This window comes from Simochromis diagramma, unplaced genomic scaffold (genome assembly GCF_900408965.1).
Source record: "Simochromis diagramma unplaced genomic scaffold, fSimDia1.1 OVJJ01000365.1, whole genome shotgun sequence".
Taxonomy (NCBI): Eukaryota; Metazoa; Chordata; class Actinopteri; order Cichliformes; family Cichlidae; genus Simochromis; species Simochromis diagramma.
Window position 1 is genome coordinate 192,061 of NW_024387230.1, and position 26,074 is coordinate 218,134.

General features: G+C 43.9%; 2 protein-coding genes across 2 annotated transcripts in view; one reads left to right on the forward strand and one right to left on the reverse strand.

The window, feature by feature from the left end:
• Positions 1-411: 411 nt before the first annotated feature.
• The window catches only part of LOC120746822 (ladderlectin-like), a 34,487-nt gene continuing 8,824 nt past the window's right edge, over positions 412-26,074 (reverse strand). The window contains exons 3-5 of the mRNA XM_040052321.1: positions 1,105-1,239; positions 808-919; positions 412-734 (exon numbers count right to left, since the gene is read on the reverse strand). Of these exons, the coding sequence (XP_039908255.1) occupies positions 667-734; positions 808-919; positions 1,105-1,239 (315 nt within the window). The 3' untranslated portion in view covers positions 412-666. The remainder of the gene's footprint in view (positions 735-807; positions 920-1,104; positions 1,240-26,074) is intronic.
• LOC120746816 lies at positions 11,545-16,980 on the forward strand. Its single transcript, XM_040052311.1, has 2 exons — positions 11,545-13,206; positions 13,370-16,980. The coding sequence occupies exon 2, from the start codon at positions 13,429-13,431 to the stop codon at positions 15,775-15,777; it is 2,349 nt and encodes a 782-aa protein (XP_039908245.1). The 5' UTR covers positions 11,545-13,206; positions 13,370-13,428; the 3' UTR covers positions 15,778-16,980.

Below are 26,074 nucleotides of genomic sequence, written 5' to 3' on the forward strand. Positions count from 1 at the left end.
AATGACTAACCTTATATTGCAGTTGTTCTCCTCACTCAATTTTGGTCCGATTACAGCAACCTCACATGCAGTTACATTTGCTCCTAACCCTTCGGGAACCCTCATGTTAACTTTTATCAAGTAGAAAAAAGTTAGCATTCATCCCCCAGCTTCACTGTGTTTATATTATGCTAACCATAGCTGTGTAGCTAGCCACCATATAGCACATCATTATTTACCAGCTAGCCCAACTTCAGTAACCCTACAAACGCCACTTAAAAAAAGATTTCCAGATTTTCTATTATATTCCATGACTTTGTAGCTCCAGATGTTGCGAATATTAAACCACACAGTGATAGTTGCAGAACTGTACAGATTCTGAAGTACATATTGCAAAGCTTTAATGAATTTAAGACAGATTAATGACACACCTTCATTCAATGCTCTTTTTTTATTGATTTAGAAGATGAGAGATAAGAGTTCAGTCTACATCTAAATGAAACTGGGCTAAAAGCATTCTTTCCACAACAAATTCATTTCTCTTGTATTAAGAGACAACCCAGCTCTTGTTTATGTTACTTGTCGCTTCATTCCTTGCGTAGCATTACAGCAATAAAGGAGATAAAAGATGTATAATGACACACAGATTCTTCAGGTGATATCTTGTGTGAAGTATTTGTGCTTTCATCAGATTTTCTTGGCGCAGACAGATGGAATAAAAGATTCACAGCCACCGTCATCCCAGCACTTTTTGTCTGTAAGTACCAAAAACCTAGTTAGTGCTAAGTAAACACATGATTATTTTATCATGACCACACAGTGATTTACCTGAGAAATTTACATATGCACAGTTCTGATTGCCCTGAAAGTTATCAGGCTGTCCAGTACACCAGTTTGTGTATTTGAGAGGGGTCCCGTCACTCCAAAACCAAAACTTTTCCTGGGAAACACAAAACAATAAATTATACTTTCTAAAAAAAGGCACATTGATACATTGATCGTTTTCTTTCGTCTTTTGTCTATTTAGGCACCAAAAAAACCCTTTTTGTTTTGTGCATGTGGAATTCTTTTTTATTCTTGTTTTTCTTAAGTTCCTGGTAAATAACTTTGTGTATGTTAGCATACCTTTATTGCATCCGAAGCGCCAATCCAAGCATGTCCATCCTGCTGAGTAGTATCAGATATCAGCCTCTGAATCATCTGGTACTCCTCAAGGCTTTGCGTAGATGCAAGGTTTGCATTCATGGACTGACAGTTTATCTACAGCGAAGAAACAGCAGAATTGCCAAAAAAAAATTTTTTTTTCTTTACATTGGTAAACGTATAAATCAATGTTGCATTTTATATTAACCACAATTAATAAAAATGTAGTTATTAGTTTTACTCCACATATATATATATATATATATATATATATATATATATATATATATATATATATATATATATATAAAACACCCAGCACGCCCCTGCGGGCGGTTTATCCTTCAAGCTCGGGTCCTCTACCAGAGGCCTGGGAGCTTGAGGGTCCTGCGCAGTATCTTAGCTGTTCCCAGGACTGCGCTCTTCTGGACAGAGATCTCCGATGTTATTCCCGGGATCTGCTGGAGCCACTCGCCTAGCTTGGGAGTCACCGCACCTAGTGCTCCGATTACCACGGGGACCACCGTTACCTTCACCCTCCACATCCTCTCGAGCTCTTCTCTGAGCCCTTGGTATTTCTCCAGCTTCTCGTGTTCCTTCTTCCTGATATTGCTGTCATTCGGAACCGCTACATCGATCACTACGGCCGTCTTCTTCTGTTTGTCTACCACCACTATGTCCGGTTGGTTAGCCACCACCATTTTGTCCGTCTGTATCTGGAAGTCCCACAGGATCTTAGCTCGGTCATTCTCCACCACCCTTGGGGGCGTCTCCCATTTTGACCTCGGGACTTCCAGGTTATACCCGTCTGTTGTACTGCTCATCCATGTCTCGGCTCCAGGTATCCCTGTCAGCTTGTTATGTTTAGAGTTTTGTATGTTTCGTTTTAGTTCACCCAGTCTAGGTCATTGTTTAGTTTTCATCGATTCCCTATTATTTTGTACCCTCGTTTCTTGCCTTAATAAACGGCTTGTTTTGTTATTCATACCTCATTTCGGTCTGCGCTTGAGTCCTTCCCTGCAACATACGGTCTGCCCTAGCCAGACCGTGACAGTACGACCTGACCACTATGGACTCAGCAGACCGCGAGCTTTACGAGCGTCGGGAGGCAGCCTTCGCCCAGCTGGAGGAGGAGCTCCGCTGGAAGCCGTGGCGCGCCCCCGACTATGAGCGCATTTTCCACGGGACTCGGCTGGCTCTCGGAGGTCCCAAGAGCTGCCGTAAGTCCCCGCCTGTTTCCAAACCTCGTCCGCTTCAGGTGGGAGTTTTTCGCGTGGCTACAGGCGCTCACGCTCCAGCCTCGGTGTCACCGTTCTGTGCACCGGAGGCTAAGTCGCTTGCTCCGCCAGCTTCCTCTGCTCGAGGGAGGCGGCGCGCCCGCCGCCATAAACTGGACAATGCTGAGCTACTCACGGTGGTGAGTGACAATGACTTTTATTCTCACGTCCTGTCTGACATTAAAAGTAATCAGCTCACTTCTGATCCGTGGGGAACGTCCCTTATGGATGACGACGTGGACTGGGAGAATCCGTTTTGTTTTACTCCCTCTACACAGGGAGGGCTGAAAGACAATTCCCGCTCGCCTAAGCCTGCACTTACGGTTAAAGGAAAGACTGTTGATTACGTCACCAGGGCTCAAACACTCAGTTCAGGTTCTGTCAGTTCCGGTTTTGTTAAGCCTGGTTCAGTCATCCCCAAGTCAGCTCACGCTACAACTGTTAACCCAAAGATTTCAAAAACTATTAAAACAAGGACTGCTAAACATGAAGTGGACGGCGGGTTCATTTTTGATAGATCAGTTTTTGTCGACCCCGTATATGTTGACCCTGAGCCTGCCGTTCCTGCTCGCGTTTCTCCTCCCGGGGCAGCTCGGGCCCAGCGTACCTCTGCACCCGTGTCTGTTCCTCGGGTGGGGGAGACTGAGGCCCGGTTGGCTCCCGCTCTGGTTTCCAGGCCGGCTGAGGCTCTGACCCTTTCTGCACCCGTACCTGCTCCTCGGGTGGGAAGGGCAGTTGCCCAGCCGTTGCCGGTACCTGTTCCGGTCCCCAGGGTGAGGGCAGCCAGGATACAGCCCGTCTCCGCACCCGTACCTACTCCTCGGGTGGGAGTGGCTAGTGTCCGGCATGCTCCTGCACCCATTCCTGTCTCTACTGAGGGCTCAGGGGAATTCGGTCTACAATCCACACCGCCATCACTACTGCATGCCTTTCAGTCTTTAGCTCAGTCATTAGCGCTGTTAGCCACCCAGTCCATAGTACACTTTCCCGTGCTTCCGTTAGCTCAGCCCTTAGCCCACTGTGCAGCTCAGCCAGCTCCCCATTGTTCAGCTCAGTCATCTGTTCCATCACCCACTCAGCCTTCTGTTCAGCCGGTGGTCTCTGCACCTACTGGTCATGCCACGTCAGCTGGAGGGCCCGAGGAGCCCGTCCAGCAGCCTTCCTCGTCAGCTGGTGGTTCCGGAGAACCACACCAGCCTCATGCCTCGTCAGCTGGAGGGTCCGAGGGGCCCGTTCAGCCTCCTGTCTCCGCTGGAGGGTCCGAGGGGCCCGTTCAGCCTCCTGTCTCCGCTGACAGTCCGTGGGAGTCCGTTCAGCCGTCACCTGCTGGCTCATCCCCCGCGACTTCCACGCCACCGCCTACACCATTCGCATCACCGCCTGCAGCGTCGCTGCCGTCAGGTTCCGCAGCCGTCCCGCTGCCGTCAGGTTCCGCAGCCGTCCCGCTGCCGTCAGGTTCCGCAGCCGTCCCGCTGCCGTCAGGTTCCGCAGCCGTCCCGCTGCCGTCATCCACGCCTGGTCCGGCCTCCGCTTCTTCATCCACGCCTGGTCCGGCCTCCGCTTCTTCATCCACGCCTGGTCCGGCCTCCGCTTCTTCATCCACGCCTGGTCCGGCCTCCGCTTCTTCATCCACGCCTGGTCCGGCCTCCGCTTCTTCATCCACGCCGTCGCCTGGTCCGGCCTCGCCTGGTCCTGCGGTTGCCACACCGCCGTCGGGGCCAGCTCGACCCGTTCCGCCTCGCCTCTGCTGGCCGTTTTCCGGGCCTATTAGGTGGCATCATGGCCTTCGGGGACGGCCTCCGGGAAGGGTTTGTCGCCGCCGCTGGCATCGCGGCCGCCCTCCGGACCTGCTCAGTGGCTGCCACTGCCTTCCAAGTGGTCGGCCTCCAGAACTGTTTGCCCGCCGTTGCAGTGTGCACGGTCGGCCCCCGGACCTGCTTCGTCGCCGCCGTTGCCGTGTGCACGGTCGGCCTCCGGAACTGTTCGCCCGTCGCCGCCGTCGCTGCGTGCACGGTCGGTCCCCTGAACTTTTTGTGGACTCTTGGTGAGCTCTGGTTTAACTTGGTTTTGGTATGCTCTCCCGCGTTTTTTGGGCTCTGGTGCTCCTTGTTTTTTTTTTTGTTTGGGCTCTGTCCCTCCGTCCTGGGCCCCCTCCGCCCGCCCTGGCCTGGTGCTTTGTGCCTTTTTTTTGTTTGGGGCTGTCGGGGGTCAGCCCTTTGAGGGGGGGTACTGTCACGGTTCTGGGTCCGTTGGACCCAGTATTTTGAGTTCATTATGTTTTGGTACTTTTGCATCATGGATTTTCCTTTATGTTTCTCTGGTACTTGATGTTTCAGTTATCTTGGTGTTTTTTTGCTATTTTATGATTTGATACTGTTGTGATTATGATTATCGTTTAGTAGCCTTTGATCAGTGTCAAGTCTGTCTATTTCATGTCTGTGGCTTATGTTGTCAGTTCAGGTTGTCATGTCTATATCTCACTGTTTCCTGTTTTATTGTGAAGAGGTCTGGTGTGTCTGTGTTTCCTGTTTTATTGTGAAGAGGTCTGGTGTGTCTGTGTTCATCATGTTCAGTTACTCTCCCCCTGTGACGTGATTATGTTCATGTGTCAGCTGGGTTCCCCAGGTGCTGCCACTTCCCTCATTATCCTCCTGTGTCCATTTAGTCTGTGTGCTCTCAGCCATTCTTTGTCAGGTCGTCCGTTGAATTCACCCGTTGTATTCGTCTGTTGTACTGCTCATCCATGTCTCGGCTCCAGGTATCCCTGTCAGCTTGTTATGTTTAGAGTTTTGTATGTTTCGTTTTAGTTCACCCAGTCTAGGTCATTGTTTAGTTTTCATCGATTCCCTATTATTTTGTACCCTCGTTTCTTGCCTTAATAAACGGCTTGTTTTGTTATTCATACCTCATTTCGGTCTGCGCTTGAGTCCTTCCCTGCAACATACGGTCTGCCCTAGCCAGACCGTGACAGATCTTTTCCTTACAGGTACCAGAATAATAACATGATTTTCCATTGCAGATGTAACCATGATCATTCCATACACATTGCAGTTTGTTGCTCATTCTAGAGTTGTGCTCAAGGTAATTAAAGGTTAAAAGCTACAGCCAGCGTGATGTCTGGCTGATCTATGGAGGGCAAAGGCTTTGAGCTTGGAAGGCCGCACGCGCTTACACAGCACTTATAAGATGTTATTCTTGGTGATTTTGTGCTTAGTCATGTTCTAATATGTTTTAAGTAGAAGTAGCTGATCCAGCAATATTCATTTAATATTATATGCTTGATTTAGAACAATACACACTGATGGTCTTAATAAATGAAAGAGTCCTTGTAGCTGCCATGTTGTGTCTTAGCAGGGTACAGATGGTTCCAGGAGACGGGGGCAGTCAGTGTCTGCCCTCGGGAAGGAGACAATGTTATTCTTTGTGTTAAATAAAATTGTCAACATTGATTGTATTACACCTGTCACTACGCATGAAGGGGCGTTCTAATACCCTGATTTCATAAAACTATGATGATGTGTTTTTTGAGACGAGATCTGAGACTGTCTGCATACAGTGTCCATCTCCCACGTGTGTGATCATTAAATCATCGTTTGACTCAACCCGACCGGACCAGTGTTGTTATTGTGGGTTTTTCCTCTGGTGTCCATCCCCAATATTTTGAACTCGTAACAGCTTGGGGGCTCGTCCGGGATATTGGGGTGGAAGTGTGAAGTGTGGACGGTCTGAGGTGGTCGAGCGGACAGGCACGGACCAGGGATCTGATGTGAGTGAGCTTCCCGGGTGCATCTAAAAGGTAAGGCACTGCCTGTTGAGTTGATTCCCAAATTGTGCCAAATTGGGCTGCATTAAATTAAAAGTCTACTCACTGACGTTGCTGGTTGGTGTCTGTTTTGATTTTGATGAGAATCACCGTGTGTTATGCAGTTAAAGTTGCTTAAGAGTATTTAATGAAGTTGAAGAAATATGAAACTGTTCCCAGAAGTAACAGAGAATGTTGGGTTTGAGTCCCTGGATATTGAGCTGAAGGCTCAGGTAGTTTGGTAGGGAAATTAGGACAGAAACTGTTCCCAGAAGTAACAGAGACTGGTTAATAGTTTTACAAATTAGGTCAGAAACTGTTCCCAGAAGTAACAGAGACTGTTTAATTGGTCGTAAAAAAGTTAACTTTCTTCGGTGAGACCCGTTATGGTAAAATTTGTCAAAATCGGTTAGGTGAAAATTATTATAGGACGGCAGCCCAGAAGTCTGCTAAGAAGCGCATAGCCCGGAGTTTACGCTCCCTCCTGGTCGTGGACGCGCGGCTTTGACCTGTCGGCGAACAGGGTTAGTTCAGTTTGGCTTAACTGTGGGGTACAGGGCATCCCGGAATCAAGCTAGGAGTTACCGAGTCTCCTCACCGTTTTAAATGGTGTCATGTGCTTTTTTGGATACTGTTAAATTGAGTTAGGGACTTTAGAAATTAGACCAGAAACTGTTCCCAGAAGTAACAGATACTGTTTAATTGATTACAAAAAAGTGAAACTTTCTTCGGTGAGACCCGTTATTTTAAATTTGTCGAAATTGTGTAGGCGCTCTTTAGAAGTTAGGTCAGAAACTGTTCCCAGAAGTAACAGATACTGTTTGATTGATTACAAAAAAGTGAAACTTTCTTCGGTGAGACCCGTTATATTAAATTTGTCGAAATTTGTTAGGTGCTGAATCTGTCAGGCCTGTCAGTGATTGTAAATATAAGACGTCTTTTGTAATATAAAATAATAGAATTTTGTCTGAGCTTTGTGTAACCCTCTGTGTTGACGAGAGCGCAGCTGCAGCGCTGCGAGCTATTTTTAGACGGTGTGTGAATATGCAAATGAGCTGGTGGCTGGGAGGAGAACGGAGCTTTTCACTTCCTGCCCAGAGTGTGTGTGAGCCTTATAAGCAGAAGGCTTTTTACTGCTGAAATCCTGTAAATAAGCTGCTGGTTTTGATGTTATAACAATATAATGGCTTCTAATTGAAAAAGAGTGGTTTCAATAATTTTCAGACATACCTTGCAACTGTGCTTATAATGAGTTGGCGCTCGGCCTTTGAAGGTCAGAAGCTTCATTCGGCGTGACTGTCCGGATTGATAAAGTGTAGTAAATGCCTTGAGTGCAGAGGGCTAATGCAAACAAGCTTACACACACATAGGTTATGATTAGAATAGGTCCATAGAAGGCTTTTGAATGTTTTAAACTAAGTCTGAATCATTAGAAGGTTATTAGTTAATCACAGTTGATTTAAGTAATGTAAAAAGCATTTAAGACTGAGTAACTTCAGTTTTTGAGGAGGATAAGAGAGCGTTCCTAGATCAGAGTAAGCTGCTGTAAGTCAATTGAAAACAATTTAATTAAATCTTAAATATTTTATACTGATAACACAACTGATTTTAAGCCATACCTTGAGTAAGTAAAGTTCATGAAGTTTTCTGAGCTGCCATGACACAGAGAAAGTGGAGTGTTTCACCCTGAAAGGATGAAATGATGCTCTGCCTTTGTTGTCAAGTTCAAACATAGGCCGTAAATAAATATGAGCCACTAATAAGCGTGACATAATTAATAATATCAAAATAAAGCACATTGGGTGAGTGACCCAGATAAAAATTTATGAGCACGCAATAAAGTGGACCTGTTAGAACCCCCTTTGACATTTGTCCCTTCAACAATAAATGATTATACGGTGTCCCATGCACTAAACGGTCCCATTTAATACTGTTAAATCGTTGTTTAAATAGAATACAAGCAAACATGCCTGTGCTGTATTTTGCAACCTGTAACATACAAATTGCAGAGGAAGAGGGTCGGCTGGAGGTGACCTGTAAATGTCACATAGTGACTGAGGAAGGTGTTTCACCTTATGAGATGACAGTGTGGTCCGAGATTGAGGTGCATGAATTAAATGCCTATATACAACGTTGCCTATTTCTATTTCGAGGCTTAAAGGAGATAACTGAGAATGAAAATGATCCAAATTGGGAGCCCACAGAGGCCGCCCACTTTGCTCAGGCTATGGTAGAGTCTGTAGTAGACGGTTTTGATTTTGATATGCTTGCTTGGGAAATAATGTAATTATCTGTGGAGATGTCCCCAAGTGATTAGTAGATTTAAAGGAGACAAATGTGTGCTTGAAAGTGTGTGGTTGAAATTGTGTGTTTGGGTGTGTGTTTGGAAGGCTTTGAAACATAGGTTTGATTTGAAGAAAGCTAATCACAGTATTATGGTTTGACATTGAAGCAGAGCGAGCTATACAGCTAATTATTGAGGAGATTGGATTTAATTGATCCATTGCTCCCTCGCTCGGTAAATAACAGGGTGTATTTGTCAGTTTGTGAGCAAACATGATATTGCTTTGGGGCAATTTTCTGTAAAAAAATTTAAGGCTGTATGAATGCATTCGAGCTGTGTTATTGTTTTGTGCCCCAAAGTTAAAATGCAGTGTGTATGAGTCTATAACATTTATATTACAGAGTGGAAAGTGGTCATTAAAAGTGAATATTGAAAGAGGCTTGGTTAAGTCTTGACACACTGCGTTGGCTGTGTGTCTTACCAAGCAGATCACAAGGAGACAGTGACCCTTGGAGGAGTGAAAGTAATTCTGAAAGTTAACAGGCAGACGCTGCGGGCTGACCCGAGAGGAGGAGCCGTAGAACGTCACAAAAAGGGAGGTAAGCCTGTGTTCTAGGATAATGGCTGACGGCCCGAGCATGACACCTACTGGGCACAGAGGCTATAAGCCTCTGAAGGAGCAGCTGGAACAGCTAAAAAGAGCCATTCGCCTGGCTTCTCCTGGATCATCAAAATTAGCTGAGAAGGAATGCAAAGTAATGGAGGCTGAGCTAGGCAAGCTTATTGCTTCCCAACAGAGAGGGCTGGATGACAAAATAGCCCTAAGTCTTGTGCTCAAAATAGAAGGAGAGAGATGTGAGCAGCAACTGGAACAACTGCAAACCGAGACAGAGAAACGTTCAATTAACTGGAGAATTAACCAACAAATCAAGGAACTACAGCAAACTCATGCAAAGTGTTGCAAGTGGATGTTCTTGTGGAACGGAGCATCTTCCTGGATGGAGGAGGATGACACAGCTGAAACAGAAGATATGGAAAGCATAGTGGAGGCTTTGAAACAACTGAAAAAGCAAAATAAGAAGCTGGAAGACCAAATGAAGAACTGGATTCCAAAACCAGGAGATGCTAACAAGTATCACACAGCAGAGATTCTTCCTTGGGCCACATTAACATCTAATGCTGTAGGACGACAACATGTCATGCCTGTAATGACCCTTAGAGGAGGACAAGTTCATGGCCCAGATGGACAGACTGCAATGGTTGTAGGAGGAGTAGCTGATGTTGAATACACCAGGGTACCACTGGTGTTTCATAATGAAGGGCCTATGACAGTTAAATGTCAGCCCCTAAGTGGGGGAGGGAAAGTGATAACATCAGCCGCAGATGAAGGCTTGACTTTGCCTTCCTGTTCACATGAGAGAGGAGACAGGCCAGAAGCCGAACCAACAAGAGAGAGCCTGCCAGACCAGACTGGAGAAGTGGATCGGACCCCAAAAAACGAAGAAATGATTTCACTGGTGGAAAGGATGGCACAACCGGCTTTTATTGAGCTGCCAACACCAGCAAGAGAAGAGCAGGCCCAGACCAGCAGGTCAAAACATTCCAAAGCAACGGCCAAGTCAGACACATGGGCAGGAGAAGTATTTGGACGAATGCTTGAGGCCCCGCAAGGGCTATTGGAAGTACTAAATACGCTGAAGACCGTAAAGGACAAAATGACCAAAGGTACGGTAGAAGAGGAGAGCGACAATGATTCATCTACCTCAGAGGAGGAAGATGATGACGAAGACAACGACAGAGGAGGAGTCGCGTCAGAACCAAGTATAGCCAGGAATCTTAGGTCGAGACAGGTGAAAAAAGAGCAGGGACAGAGGAGGCCTATTTTTAAGAGTTCAAAAGGCAAGGGAAAATTGGGACAGCGTAAAACTGTGACCAAAGCAGAAAAAGCTGCCGGCACTCATTATAATTTGCCTTTAGTGGCTGGTGCAAAAAACGAACCAGTGTACCGCGCATACAAAGTAAGAGATTTGGAGGCATTGGTTAAACAGCTTCCACCTATAACTGGAGGAGGAGCAAGGTGGTTGCGAGAATTAGGTAGGCTAACAGAAGGAGAAGAGCTTGCTATTGGTGATTTTCGCGCCATTTCTGCGCGGTGTATGCTCGGTGGTGGGCTAGCAGATGTAGAGGCCATAGCTCGCACAACTCGCTATGCAAATGATTTGCCTTATCATGAAGTGCAATGTGCTTTGTCTGACGCAGTCCGTGAAAAGTACCCAACCCCTAACACAGGTGCCATACCTAAAATAACTTGGGACCCCCAAAACACACCTAGAGAGTTTTTAGAAAAAGCCAGAGATCAGTGGTTGTTAGAAACAGGTACCCATCCGGGTAGAGAAGGTGAACATCGAGCGTGGTTTCGTTCAGCGGTGCTGGCAGGGCTGCCAAACCAGGTCATAGAAGATCTACAGAAAAATCCAGATTTTGCCGTAGCAGATTCGGTGCAGTGGGAAAGACACGTCTCACATCGTTTGCAGCTGGAGCAGGACAGGGCGAACAAGCAGAAAAAAGAGTTGGAGGAGGCACAAGCGTCTCTACTCAAACTACAGTTGGCGGAGGCCAGAAACAAAGCCTGTGAAAAGAAAAAAGAGGAGAAAGAAAAAACAGAAAAAATAATGATAGTTGCGACCCAGCCTGGTCCTGGGCCCGAATGGCCAGATAGTGGCCCGCGTCCCTGCACTAATGACGGATGGCCCGCCAATGCACCAAGGCAGAACCAACCCACAGGGAATTGGGGAACCGGTGGATCGTACAGAGTGCGTGGTGGTTCAGCGGGGGGAGTACAAAGAGCTCGTGACACGGGGAATCTCAGCAGTGTGCCTTGGAATGTCTGTTGGAGGTGTGGAGCAGAGGGTCATTGGAACAGAAATTGCCCAGAACGTCGTCAGAACTATCAAAGAAGAGGCTACCAATCCCAGGCACGCAGAGCTCCGAGAGCAAGAGATGGCTCTAGGGGAGCATATCAGGCCACAGACCCGAGTGCAGCACCAGCCACGCAGTATCCAGTGGCTGACTGGAGGGAGGACCAGTACTGAAGGGACCCGGAGGGACCAAACAGCATGGAAATGGCAGATCCCATGCTGTCGATGACTGTAGAAGGGACAGAATTGCCCTTCTTAGTGGACACTGGAGCAACCTATTCAACCTTGAGAGCAGCACCAGACAGTGCAAAGTTGTCCTGCCACACAGTGAACGTGGTGGGTTTTTCCGGGATCCCAATCACTCTGCCAGTGACTGACCCAGCTTTGACAAAGCTGGGCAAGCAGACCTTGAAACATAACTATGTGGTGTCATCGCAAGCGCCAGTAAATCTCATGGGCAGGGACCTGCTCGTGAAATTGGGCGCCACAATCACATGTTCAGCAGATGGATTATCTGTGACTCTGCCAGGGGGACAGCATTTCCCGTGCCTGGGAACAAATTCAAAGACTCAATATCTGCTTCAAGACTGTGAAAGAGCAAAAGCCGACATTTACTGGGGGAGACTAGTGAAAGAGGATGTTCTGAGGCAATTTCAGCTGTGGAGACCCTGGATAATGAGCTTGGCAGTTTATCTCCCTCCGCACGAACCTTACCACGTGTCTTTGTTTTATGATAAAGATAGTGACGACACCTATCGTGAATTGTTTCAGTCTGATCTTGAGGGTCAGACGTGGAATGTGCAAACACATGACATTTACATCGGACCAGAAGGTGTAGCCGCGGCTGTGAAATTAGCTGATGAACAACTGCTTTGGTACAATGTGGAAGAAAATTCAACCCCTCACATTACATTGGCGGTCCACCAGGGTCATGGTGCAGGTGATCTAGGTCCAATGGTCAGGCGAGCACTGGACGACACAGGGTGGCAAAGAACCCAAATTCCTAACTTATCTTATGCTCCAAATTGTAAAACCTATCGTATAACTTGTGCCTGTGAGGATACAGTGATTTTGGAACATAAAGAAATTTCAAAAACACATGGTGAGGAGTGTGTAGACCATCCTCACGCAGTTGCTGGACTGTCAAATCTGCCCGACAGTCTGTGGTCAAAAGGGCCCACGGATGTTGGCCTAGCTAAGTGTCCTCCGGTTTTGTTCCAGCTGAAATCACACACACCAATCAATAGACCACAGTATAAACACAAACCTGAAGCAGAGGAAGGAATTACAGAAACAATAGAAGGCCTGTTAAAGGCCGGGGTGTTAGAGCCCTCTCACTCACTGTGGAACACACCAATTCTACCAGTGGAGAAACATGGAACAGGAAAATATCGCATGGCACATGATTTGAGAGCCATTAATGAAATATTGCTCTCTACTACTGCACCAGTACCAAATCCGTACACAGCTTTATTAGCTATCACATGTGACCAAAAGTGGTTCACGTGCATTGACCTGGCAAATGCATTCTTTTGTCTTCCTCTGCATAAGTCACTCAGAGACATTTTTTCATTCACATACAGAGGCCATCAACTCAGATACACACGTTTGCCACAAGGCTTTGCACTTTCTCCAGGTATTTTCAATCAGGTGCTTAAAGAAGCCCTGTCGTCATGTAATTTGCCTGATGATTGTACATTAATACAATATGTTGATGATCTTCTCATTGCAGCCCCGTCAGCAGCGGATTGTACAGCGGCGTCGCTCGTTGTGTTGAATAGGTTGGCAGAATGCGGCTTTAAAGTAAGTAAAGACAAGCTGCAGTTAGTTCGCCCTGAAGTGACCTTTTTGGGCCGGGTAATCGCACACAAATCAGTGGGTTTGATGAACACACACAGAGACCAAATTCTGACACACCCAAAACCGCGCACTGTGAGAGAAATGCTTTCTTTTCTTGGTTTAACAGGTTACAGCAGGCAGTTCATTCCGGATTATGCAGGCAAAACTGCCCCTTTAAGGGGCCTAATGAAGCAAGTTGGCGTTCGAAACCTTAAGGCTGAGCTGCCTTGGACGCCTGAAGCCGAAGCCGCATTTATTAGGGTAAAACAGGATTTGTCAAGGGCCTCAGATTTAGCCACACCCAATTATGATGAGCCATTCTATTTGGATGTTTCTGAAACAAACTCAATTGTAAATGGAGTGTTGTTTCAGAAAAAAGGGGGGGGTAGAGAGGTACTCATGTATGTAAGTGTAAAACTACATCCAACAGAAGCAAAGCATCCTACATGCACACAACATGCAGCAGGGGTCGCTAGAATTATCAAAAAAACAGCACATGTAGTGAGAGAACACCCACTAAAAATACTTACTACACATAGTATAGTGGCATACGTGAATTCACAAGCATTTTGTATGTCACCACGGGCACAACAGAGACTGAGCAAAGTCTTAGAGGCCCCAAATTTGACATTTACACATGAAGGAATTAACATGGCAGATTTAATGGGTGTAGGGGAACCACATGACTGCGCTAAAAGAGCAGAGATTGAGGAAAAGATTAGAGAGGACCTGAAGGCCGAACCCATACCGGGAGCTGAGGACTGGTTCACCGATGGATGTTGCCACCGAGACGAAGGAGGACTGAAAGCAGGCTATGCGGTGGTTTGCAGAGTAGAAGGAGATTATCAGGTCAGAGAGTCAGGAAGGATTGAGGGAAAGCAGTCGGCCCAGAGAGCTGAAGTGATAGCCTTAGCTCGAGCTTTGAGACTAGCCAAGAACAGGAGAGTGAACATCTACACCGATTCGGCATATGCGTTTGGAGCAGCGCATGTGGAGCTGCCTCAGTGGAAAAGAGCAGGATTCAGAACAGCAACCAATGCACCTATTTCCCACAAACATGAAATGGAGGAACTGGAAAAGGCCTTGGCTGACCCAGAGGAGGTGAGCATCATAAAATGCAAAGCTCACTCCCAAGGAACCAGCATGGTGGAAAAAGGAAACCAGAGAGCAGATGAAGCCGCAAAGGAGGCCGCAGGCTACAAAGGACGGAGACAAATGATACAGGTAACCTCAGAAGAGGAGATATCTGTTGACCTGATTGAGGAAGTCAAACAGGCCCAGGAGGAGGCATCCCCAGAGGAAAAGGGGGTGTGGAAAAGCAAAGGAGCCTGGCAGGATGGACATTTGTGGAGGGGGCCAGACGGGCGCCCCGTGCTGACAGCCAAAATGGCAGAACAGAAGGTGGATGAAGCCCACGGACTTGCCCACGTGGGGATTGCCCAGATGGAAAGAAATTTGTGTCATTGGTGGCATCCGGAGCTGCGAGGAATGATAAGAGAAAAGGCCAGGATGTGCTTAATCTGTGGGGCACACAATCCTAAGCCAGCAGTAAAACCGGAAGTGGGTAAGTTTCGGCCCCCTGAGAGGCCGGGAGAGGAGATCGTTATTGATTTCACTGATATGATTGATTCCGGGCCTGGCGGTGTAAGATATTTGTTAGTGTGTGTAGATGCTCTGACTGGCTGGCCAGAGGCCTGGGCTACAAAAAAGGAGGATGCTAAGACTGTCATTAAGTGTTTAATCAATCATTACATTCCCCGTCATGGGTTCCCCAAAAGAATTAGATCAGATAATGGAACCCATTTTAAAAATCAAGATTTGGCAAAAATAGAAAAAATGTTGGGCGTCCAGCATAAATTTGGAACAGTCTATCATCCTCAGTCTCAGGGAAAAGTAGAAAGAATGAACCTAAATTTGAAAAACAAATTGGCAAAAATCTGCGCGCAAACAGGGCTAAATTGGGTCGCAGCCCTGCCGGTTGCGTTGATGACCATAAGATGTTCTGTTAATCAATCCACGGGTTTTACACCATACGAGCTGCAAACCGGGAGACAGTTTCCGGCACCTTGGACGGTGGGCTCGGTCGAACGGGACAAAAAGGGGAACCGGTCCCACGCAGACTATTGGAACGAGTTAAAGGCGCTTGTGTCCAGTTTCACAAAACAGGCGGCTTGTAAAGGGCCCACAGGAGAAGGAGAGGTCCCGGACGCGAAAACAGTGTGGCTGAGAGTCATCAAACGCAAGTGGAAGGAGCCCCGCTGGACTGGTCCATATGAGGTATCGGCTCGGACGGCGACAGCGGTCCAACTGAAGGGGAAAGGCGACACCTGGTACCACTGGACGCAGTGCGCAGCCGCGCACGAGGGCTTGGTGGGGAAGGATCAATCTCCACCCCACACAGGTGAAATTCAGAGGCAGAATAAACCCTCACACCTGTGCAACGGGCCGACCGGTGGTCTACCCGGAAGGTCGAAGAAAGAAGAGCAGCCGAGGAGGAGATCACCGCGCCAACGAAAAGGAGCGGTACCACACTGAACACCTAGAACAAGAGAGAGGCTCTGATAAAGGGCTTTGAACTTTTTGCTACACCATAACATTCACATGCCACCATGCCATCACAACAATCAGACACTGGTGACGAAAGAAGAGTTTCAAAAGCCATCACAATGTTCAAAATTATTATGAGTTTGATGTCAATTATGTTGCTAATCATGGCTATTTGTTTTTTGATTTGTTTGTTGCAGACCGACCCGGGAAACCAGTCTGAGCACGGAGGCCATGCCAGTCCGGCGTTGTTTGATACACCAATTACACCACGCGTGATCTATAGTGATTTAAAGCTGCGGGCAAGAGTGAAGCGCGAGGTCTCTGGTAAAAAGGATGAGTGTCTCAGCACATATGGTGGTTTAGAATTAGATTATGTTATTGGCTCCACAACTTCTTTTACGTTTGATCTGTGTGATGTTGTTAATTGCAGGGACGTCGGCAGTGCTTGGAGGGGATATAATGTGTGGGTCTGTTGGGATTATTCAGTGAGTACGCACTGCGAGAGGGGAAATCGTCCTTATGACAGCTGGTGCCGTAACTGGGACCAGGTAAGGGGTTACACTGGGCAAAATTGGGAACCGTTAGAACTAGGATCAGAAAACGAGCTTAAACTACAGAGGGATTTTGGCCCCTCTGGAAACGCGTTAACCTTATCATTGGGGAATTGGCATCGCAAACAATCTATGTATTTGGTTCTGGGGGTGGAAACATCGCGGGGTTCCAAATGAGTTTAAACTAGTTGATCAAATAGCAGCCGGGTTTGAAAATATTCCACTAATTTCTGCTTTCTTTCCAGTGACCCCAAACAAGAACGTAGATAGGATCAATTATGTTCACTATAATGTACTGAGACTCTCTAACCTTATCAGAGACGGCTTGGAGGGGTTGGCGGAGCAGGTGGGTCCGACCTCGTTAATGGGAGTGCAGAATAGAATGGCCCTTGATATGTTGTTAGCGGAAAAAGGGGGCGTTTTGATAGTCCGTTGGAAGGCTGGCTGACCTCAGTGTTCGGACGGTGGAAGGGGGTTATCGCTTCGGTCATGTTTTCTTTGTCTGTTGTGGTGGGTATTATGGTTATTTGTTGTTGTCTCATCCCTTGTGCCAGAAGAATGTTCGAAAGTATGTCTGTGAGGGCAGTGGACCCTGGAGTCATTACTCCAATGTCCATGATGCCAATGATGCATGTGGAACTGAATGTGTAGGCCAAGGAGGGAAACAACTTTTGTGACCTCTGGAGAATCCAGAGGTCACAAAAGTTTGTAGAATAAGGAGGGGATGTTTTTCTCATTATCATTTAATATTTTAATATGGCATTATTAGTTCATCAGAAGTATATAACCAGCTTTGCATTAAACATAAATTGAAGTTTTTGACCTTACATTATTCTTTGCATTACAGTGATGGTGATAACTTTAGTTTGATCTTTTCCTTACAGGTACCAGAATAATAACATGATTTTCCATTGCAGATGTAACCATGATCATTCCATACACATTGCAGTTTGTTGCTTATTCTAGAGTTGTGCTCAAGGTAATTAAAGGTTAAAAGCTACAGCCAGCGTGATGTCTGGCTGATCTATGGAGGGCAAAGGCTTTGAGCTTGGAAGGCCGCACGCGCTTACACAGCACTTATAAGATGTTATTCTTGGTGATTTTGTGCTTAGTCATGTTCTAATATGTTTTAAGTAGAAGTAGCTGATCCAGCAATATTCATTTAATATTATATGCTTGATTTAGAACAATACACACTGATGGTCTTAATAAATGAAAGAGTCCTTGTAGCTGCCATGTTGTGTCTTAGCAGGGTACAGATGGTTCCAGGAGACGGGGGCAGTCAGTGTCTGCCCTCGGGAAGGAGACAATGTTATTCTTTGTGTTAAATAAAATTGTCAACATTGATTGTATTACACCTGTCACTACGCATGAAGGGGCGTTCTAATACCCTGATTTCATAAAACTATGATGATGTGTTTTTTGAGATGAGATCTGAGACTGTCTGCATACAGTGTCCATCTCCCACGTGTGTGATCATTAAATCATCGTTTGACTCAACCCGACCGGACCAGTGTTGTTATTGTGGGTTTTTCCTCTGGTGTCCATCCCCAATATTTTGAACTCGTAACACCGGCCACTTGGTTATGGCGTTCCATGTATGCCTTGCCTGCTAGCATCTTGCACCCTGCTGTTATGATTATCAAGATTTCTGAAACAAATTAAAAGGGACAGCTGTGCTATCACTTCCGACATAAATGAAGACAGAAAAGTAAACAGCAGTGACATTTGTAGGGTTACTGAAGTTTGGGTAGCTGGCATATAAAAATGTTCTACGTGATCACTAGCGACTCAGCTATGGTTAGCATAATATAAACAGTGAAGCTGGAGGATGAACGCGAACTTTTTTGCACTCGATAAAAGTTCACGTGAGGGTTCCCGAAGGTCAGCGACAAATGCAATTGCATGGCAGGATGCGGTGAACGGACCAAACTACAGCCAGGAGAACAACTGAGATAATCCATCCACAATACGAGGTTAGTTATTAATATACTGCTGCATGGGCTGAGCTGTAGTTACATTGTAAGGTTTTAAAAACTGAGCTTTAAAATGAATAGCGGTAATAAAACCTAAGAGAGGCCGACAGTGATCACTGACTGTTTTTAGGGGCTTGTTGAGATTAAATAGAAACGGATACAAAGCATTAAATCAAAACACAACAGCCTTATTAAACACAGGGTAGTTTGGGCCCGGAAGCAGGATTCATCACATCATCACTTAAAGACTGGATTCAAAATGAACCAGATGACAATAACTTACCTTCCTAACTAAGATAAATGGGAGGAAACTAGGATCAAATAAAAGGCAGTATACTCCTACAAACCCCTTGATGTAGCAACTACCATTAAAGGTATTTACAGAGGTGCTTCACAGGTAATGGTGTGGCTGGTTGGGATGAGCAGAGGTTGAAGTAATGGCAGTCTGCGGCAGTGTCATCTTATATGTCATCTCCATTTGGGTAACCAATCCATATTTGTCCTTCCACACTTAGATTTAAAAACAGATTTTAAAAACAGCACCTTACAAAATTAAATGTAACAAAAGATACACATTTTTATATTTTTGTCTTCTGTGTTAAGCACGTTAAGCTTACACGTAAGGAAATATAATATATGAATACAATTGCTATTGCTACGCAACCAATTGTCCTGAGATGATTTACGATGTTCTTTAAATTTAATAAAATTAAAAATTTGTGAGAGACAGTCTGGATTAACAGTAATGAAAAAATCATGACCATGATTGAAACCAGAACAAAAGTATTTTAGGAAACCAGTATCTCTAAAGATTTGAAGAGAAAAGGAAGTTAATGATATTCTGATCAGTGATTTATGTGCTTTTCATACTGACCACAGAGATGCAGGAGTTAAACACAACTACAGTACAGACTAATGATTCATTATAATTTTCAGTTCAGTTCAGTTTTATTTATGTCACATCACTTCACAAGATGCTTGGCGTGCATGAGACACACATGTTTACTCTGTTCTGTAATATGAGAATGTTCTTCCAACTCCCATTAAAGAAACATGTTTTTGGCACCATCAGTCTCACATGATACTGAATAAGGATGTTGGGTGCTCAGTCAACACACTGAATAAATATCAGAGAAATTAAACAATGGTTTGAAGCTTGTTATTATAGTTATTCACTTCATCAGTATTTTCAAGTCATTCTTTGATAATGATGGATCTTTGATTGAGTAATATTATTGAACATGGAAACTGCAGCTACAGGTGAAATAATGTCTGACATTATTGTGCTGCAAGCTGTAGATTCTGTAACCTCAAAAAAGTGTTTCTGTTGTAAAGATCTTTGGGACGGCATGAGGCTGAGGGTGGAAGTGTACACTGTCAGGTTTCAAAGGTTGTTCACAGAGTAAACTGTGGTGAATTTTAAAATCTACATCCTTCCTTCCCTTTAGACATTAAAACTATTGTGGGAGAATTGCAGTTAGTATATTTACTGTAATATGAGAATGTTTTCAGATCCACTGTATCAGCTAAAGTATCACATGTGTTACCAACTCTTGTTAAAGAAACAAACTGTGTTTGCATCATCAGCCACACATGAAACTGAATCAGGATGTTGCTCTAAGGTTATGTGCTCAACCAACAGCCTAAATAAATAAAACTAAAAACTGATATTAAAGAATAGTTTAAAGTCTGAAGTGTTGTCTTCATCATTTATTTCATGTGACACTGATGCCTAGATCCCTGATTTCTGTGTTTATGAAGACAAAGATCAGTTTTAATACTTCTTTTGTAATTGTCTGCAGTGTTAAATAATAATTATGATCCCATAAGCAATGGATGCCATTAGTAGGTCACACTGAGTGTAGCTGACATCACTTTGTGATTTCTTTCTGTGTCTAAAATCAGGTCTAAACTTTCTGAAATGTTTGTTGTTCCCTATGGAAATATCTGTTTTTGGTATTATTGCTGTGACCAAACAGCAGCTACATGTGAAACAGTGACAAACTGTGTACAGGAAGTTCTTTCTTATTTTTTGGGACTGATGTTTTTTGTTTTTTTTTGCTGGATTAAACATTTCAGAAGCGACTGCCAGATTGTTTATCCTGTGTAGGCTCTTTGGTCACATATTTCTCGAGGCAGAAGACTTGCTTGTACTTTATTAAAACGGTGGTATGACCTTGGTCATAATTTGCATTGTGGGAATATAATTTGTGTTCCTCCCTCCACGAGGACGATGGTGTTAATGCTACCTTGTGTTTTCCTTCTTAAATTGGATAAAGACTGATTATGTCTCCACGGATTTAGGAGTCGACTCTGTGTTTTGGCTCCACCTTCTTTCCACCTGTCAAACAGACCGTGTGCGTACTGCCATGTTTTGATGCCCAGAAGAACTTAGTACATTTTGTAAATACCTTCACAATGCACGCCTGATAGCTTACAGGTGGGAGTCCTTTTTTCTCTTTATTTTAGTGAGGTTGGTGCCATCTGACCTCTGTATACATCACATCATTCTCCACTCTCTCACCAGAGCACCTGGTGGAGTCCATCGGGCTACTGAAGGGACTCATTACTCTTTATGTAATTAATAATGTCTTTATCTGCTAGAAAGGATATTAGTGAACCCAGAACCTCTTTCTTTGTCTTTGTCACACACACACACACACACACACACACACACACACACGTGCACAAACCGTGTGTGTGTGTGTGTGTGTGTGAGAGAGAGAGAGAGAGAGAGAGAGAGAGAGAGAGAGAGAGAGAATCAAGAGTAAAAAAATAAATTATCTTAAAACTACAAACACTGTGTCTTTTATTTTTTTTTCCTGAAACAATGACTCCCATTTTTGAACACAACTGTTACTGTCCAATGTGATTTAATTGAATCAGTAACTATTTTGAGAAAACTTTAAACTTTTTAAATAGATTTTAATTTAAGGATCTTATTTAATTATTTTGCAAAAAAACTAAACACTAATTTATTTGTGATACATAGTGGTAACCACAAGGAGGCAGGAGTTAGACACAATTACAGCACATACCTCCGTTGTTAAACACCACAACTCCAAAGTGCTCAGTCTTGTGGCTCATTATGTAATGTAACTGATATTTGCACAAGCCAGTGAGGCAGAGTTGAAAGGGAAGGTTTACAAGATGGTAGTGAGTCCTGCTGCGATGCATGGTTAGGATAGGGTGGGACTGGCAAAAAGACAGGAGGCTGAGCTGGAAGTAGCAGAGTTAAAGATGCCAAGATATTCAATCAAAGTGACCAAAAGGCACAGGATTAGCAATGAGTATATTGGACAGGTCTAGTAGTTTGGAGACACATGTATAATTCATACTAGGGTGAGAAATGCAGTCCATGGAAGAAATATGGACAACACTCCTTAGCAAGAAAGTCAGAATATTTATTTTTTTTCTCGGGGCGAACGTGGCTCAAGAGTTGGGAGTTCACCTTGTAATCAGAAGGTTGCCGGTTCGAGCCCCGGCTTGGACAGTCTTGGTCGTTGTGTCCTTGGGCAAGACACTTCACCTACCGCCTAGTGGTGAAGGCCAGATCGGCCGATGGCGCAATATGGCAGCCTCGCTTCTGTTAGTCTGCCCCAGGGCAGCTTGTAGTTTGCTTCCACTTGTGTGTGAATGTGAGAGTGAATGAATAGTGGACTTGTACAGCGCTTTGAGGGCCCCGAAAAGCGCTATATAAAATGCAGTCCATTATTATTATTATTACCGCATTATAAACACAACAGTTAAAAGTAACTTAACCATAAACAATAAAACAAGAACATTTAAACAGCAGCACATGTGCCAAGGCATGATGGGAGAGAACTAGCTGCTCCCCAATACACCACAACATTCATTAATGATCATCTCTCACTTCTAGTCTTCTCTGTCTTAATTTCAGGTTTCCACCATGTGTTGTAGATAGTTCAGGAGGTTAACTCGACCAAGCAGTCTTTTGTTTAGAATACCAGAATTGGGAGGATGGTTTAGGTTTAAGTTTATTAGACTGATACATATATACCAACAAGACAGTGTACATCACTGTGACAGCAGCGTTTGTTTTCATTCAAATGCTTTATGGCTTTTCCTTTAATACCTAATGGGTTAGGGTTAGGGGCCGATTTTTTTGCCCCAGTCCAGCCCTGACCTGAGGGACATATTTTTCTCAATTTTGACAAGAATTAACATAATATGACAAAAACATAATATGACAAAAAAACTGTAATACCAATATTATAGCATTTATACTACATAATCAGAATACTAGTTATTCCTTATTAATTTCTGTTTTTTAATAGTATTTGTTGCACTAAAAATACAGCGGCAAATTCTACCATTTTAATTTTACATTGTTTTCTTTAAGAATACTAGCAACTAGTTATTTCTGAGGTATGTTTTTTATAAGTTTGTTATATGACGGGTCATAGTCATTTCTTCTCTAAGTAATGGGATACACATTTCAATGATCTTCTCATGGCAAAGCCTGCCTAGTGGGTAGACAGAGGAAGCGCCACTCAAGAGCACAAGCAGGGGTTTTCTCCCAGCGCTCGACAGGGAAGGTTTTTTTCTCCGTCTCTCTAACAATTCCTGCATCTGTTGCACTTGAAAAGACATAATCTGTAAGTGTGGCGAAATGATTGATTGATCTCACTTATTAGTTCATTGAGATGTTGAGATCTTGTACTGGTTGTTTACACATGGCAACAATATTGAATATAACATTTGTGTATTTGCATGGAGACTAAACACACCTTACTCTGTTTCTGTAATTACAGTTTTACTAAAGAATGAAAGTATTTACAAATGCCAATCAGTAAGGCTCTGAAGAATACGACACAGTCTCCTGAGTGTTTACTCAAGTCATTTAATATTTAGCTCTCTGCATAAGCGGGATAGAGACATTCAGCTGAGGGCTAAAGAATGTATTAGAAAATGTACCTGAAAACTTCATCCCCATGCATTGCTCATTGTCCCTGTAGTTGTTAGGCTCCTTCTGATACCAGCTCGATCCAAAACCAGTAACCCTCCTTAAAAACAGAATAATACAATAAATGGATTTTTACTCCCAGATCATAAATAGATGTATGTCCAAACTATGTTCTCAAAGTAAATATTCATGGGAAGATTCTTTTTAACTGTCAGACTTTGTACAGTAAAAACTAAAATATCTGCCAATCCATGTTCGCTCACTTGCTTTAGTGGCATCAAATACCACCCTCTGTGCCATCATTGCACAGAGCAAGGAAGACGCAGTCAGCAGCTTCATGATGATATTTAGTATCTCTGTAAGAAACAGATGAAATAGGTAACTGGCAGTTACTGGCTGAAAGAATAGAAGATCTTCAGCATACAGGGAGTGCAGAATTATTAGGCAAGTTGTATTTTTGAGGAATAATTTTATTATTGAACAACAACCATGTTCTCAATGAACCCAAAAAACTCATTAATATCAAAGCTGAATGTTTTTGGAAGTAGTTTTTAGTTTGTTTTTAGCTTTAGCTATTTTAGGGGGATATCTGTGTGTGCAGGTGACTATTACTGTGCATAATTATTAGGCAACTTAACAAAAAAAATATATATATACCAGAGGTGTGGACTCGAGTCACATGACTTGGACTCGAGTCAGACTCGAGTCATTAATTTTATGACTTTAGACTTGACTTGAAAAAATGTTCTAAGACTTGTGACTTGACTTGGACTTTTACACCAATGACTTGGGACTTGAATTGGACTTGAACCGGTTTACTTGAAAAGACTTGATATTTTACCCCAAATATAAAATTTAACATGCATATTATATAGAGATTGAAAATGTGACGTCATTCAGGGGTAAAACCGCAACGGATTCTGGGAACTCGTGGCAAGAGGTACTAGCGCACGCAGGCTTTCAATTGAAATCAGTCACACAGCGATAAAAAGAAACACAAAAATGTCAAGAAGCTGTTGTATTATTAACGGCAATAGCCGGTCGCATGACAGCCACGGGAAGCCGACGGGTAAAGAGATCGGTTGTTATCGGATTACGTCGTTGAAGAGAAATTGTTCAAGCCATGTTTCCGAAGTAACAAAGAGGCGACGGATGGCCTGGATTGCAGCCATTCAAAGACCAAATATAACGTCCCAGAACACTCCAGCTCACAGGTTAGTCTGCTCCAAGCATTTACACGAAGGTCAGTGTTTTTTAGTAGTTAATGCGTCATTTTCATAACATAATTGGTGATATAGGTTACAAGCAAGTCTGGCGCTGAACAGAAATTGTCGCGCTATGCTCCTTTATTTATTGTGCATAAATAGTGAATTGTCCTGACACAATATTGTGTTTCGCTTCTGTTATTATGGTACATTGACAAAAACATATACTTTTATTCACAGGATAAAACAGGTTTTTTGTATCACTAATTGCCCAGTACGATTACAGCATACAATATTATTGTCACTGCTACATTTCTGTAACGCGTACCAGAAATTATTTCCACTACTAATTAATTACCATTGAGCTCAAAGGTCCTATTAATAAACGGTTAACGAATGTGTATTTATGACGACGATTTGTGAGACTGGTAAACTTATGATACGTACGATGGTCTTTCGTTCTACACGGTGCATTTCAAGGTCCTGTACCCATCCGTCGGTAAACTGTACCTGGGCTTGTTGCAGTGACCGGAAGTTACTAAACTTCATGAGTGTATGCACTCACTCCAAGAACCGTATGATTATAAATATGCATATAAATATGCTACAATGAGATAGCTGACTTCATCTAACTAGCAAATGTTTTCCAGGCTACGTTGGTGATGCAGTTTTTTTTAATATGTATGATATTTTTGTCATGCGATTTTAAAGCCGGTCCTACAACCGCATCCAAGAATAACATGCAGCTTATCTCAGAACTGTCGGTGAAAATTATTCTTGGAGCTAGGTTTAATTGAGCTGCATTTTAAAGAGGTGCAATTTCACAATTTGTGTATATTTTCTAAGTTCACTATTTTGTCATGTGTTGAGAAAAACACAGATTTAAAAATTACATGGTCTAATATTTACATTTAGCATAACTGCAACATGCTTTTTTCGTTTTTTGTTTTTTTTTAAAGACTCGAAAGGACTTGAAATTCAAAATTTCAGACTTGTGACTTTACTCGGACTTTTACACCAGTGACTTGAGACTCGACTCTGACTTGCCTGACATTACTTGAGACTTGACTTGAGACTTGAGGATAAAGATTTGAGACTTACTTGAGACTTGCAAAACAATGACTTGGTCCCACCTCTGATATATACCCATTTCAATTATTTATTTTCGCCAGTGACACCAATATAACATCTCCACATTCACAAATATACATTTCTGACATTCAAAAACAAAACAAAAACAAATCAGCGACCAATATAGCCACCTTTCTTTGCAAGGACACTCAAAAGCCTGCCATCCATGGATTCTGTCAGTGTTTTGATCTGTTCACCATCAACATTGCGTGCAGCAGCAACCACAGCCTCCCAGACACTGTTCAGAGAGGTGTATTGTTTTCCCTCCTTGTAAATCTCACATTTGATGATGGACCACAGGTTCTCAATGGGGTTCAGATCAGGTGAACAAGGTGGCCATGTCATTAGTTTTTCTTCTTTTATACCCTTTCTTGCCAGCCACGCTGTGGAGTACTTGGACGCGTGTGATGGAGCATTGTCCTGCATGAAAATCATGTTTTTCTTGAAGGATGCAGACTTCCTCCTGTACCACTGCTTGAAGAAGGTGTCTTCCAG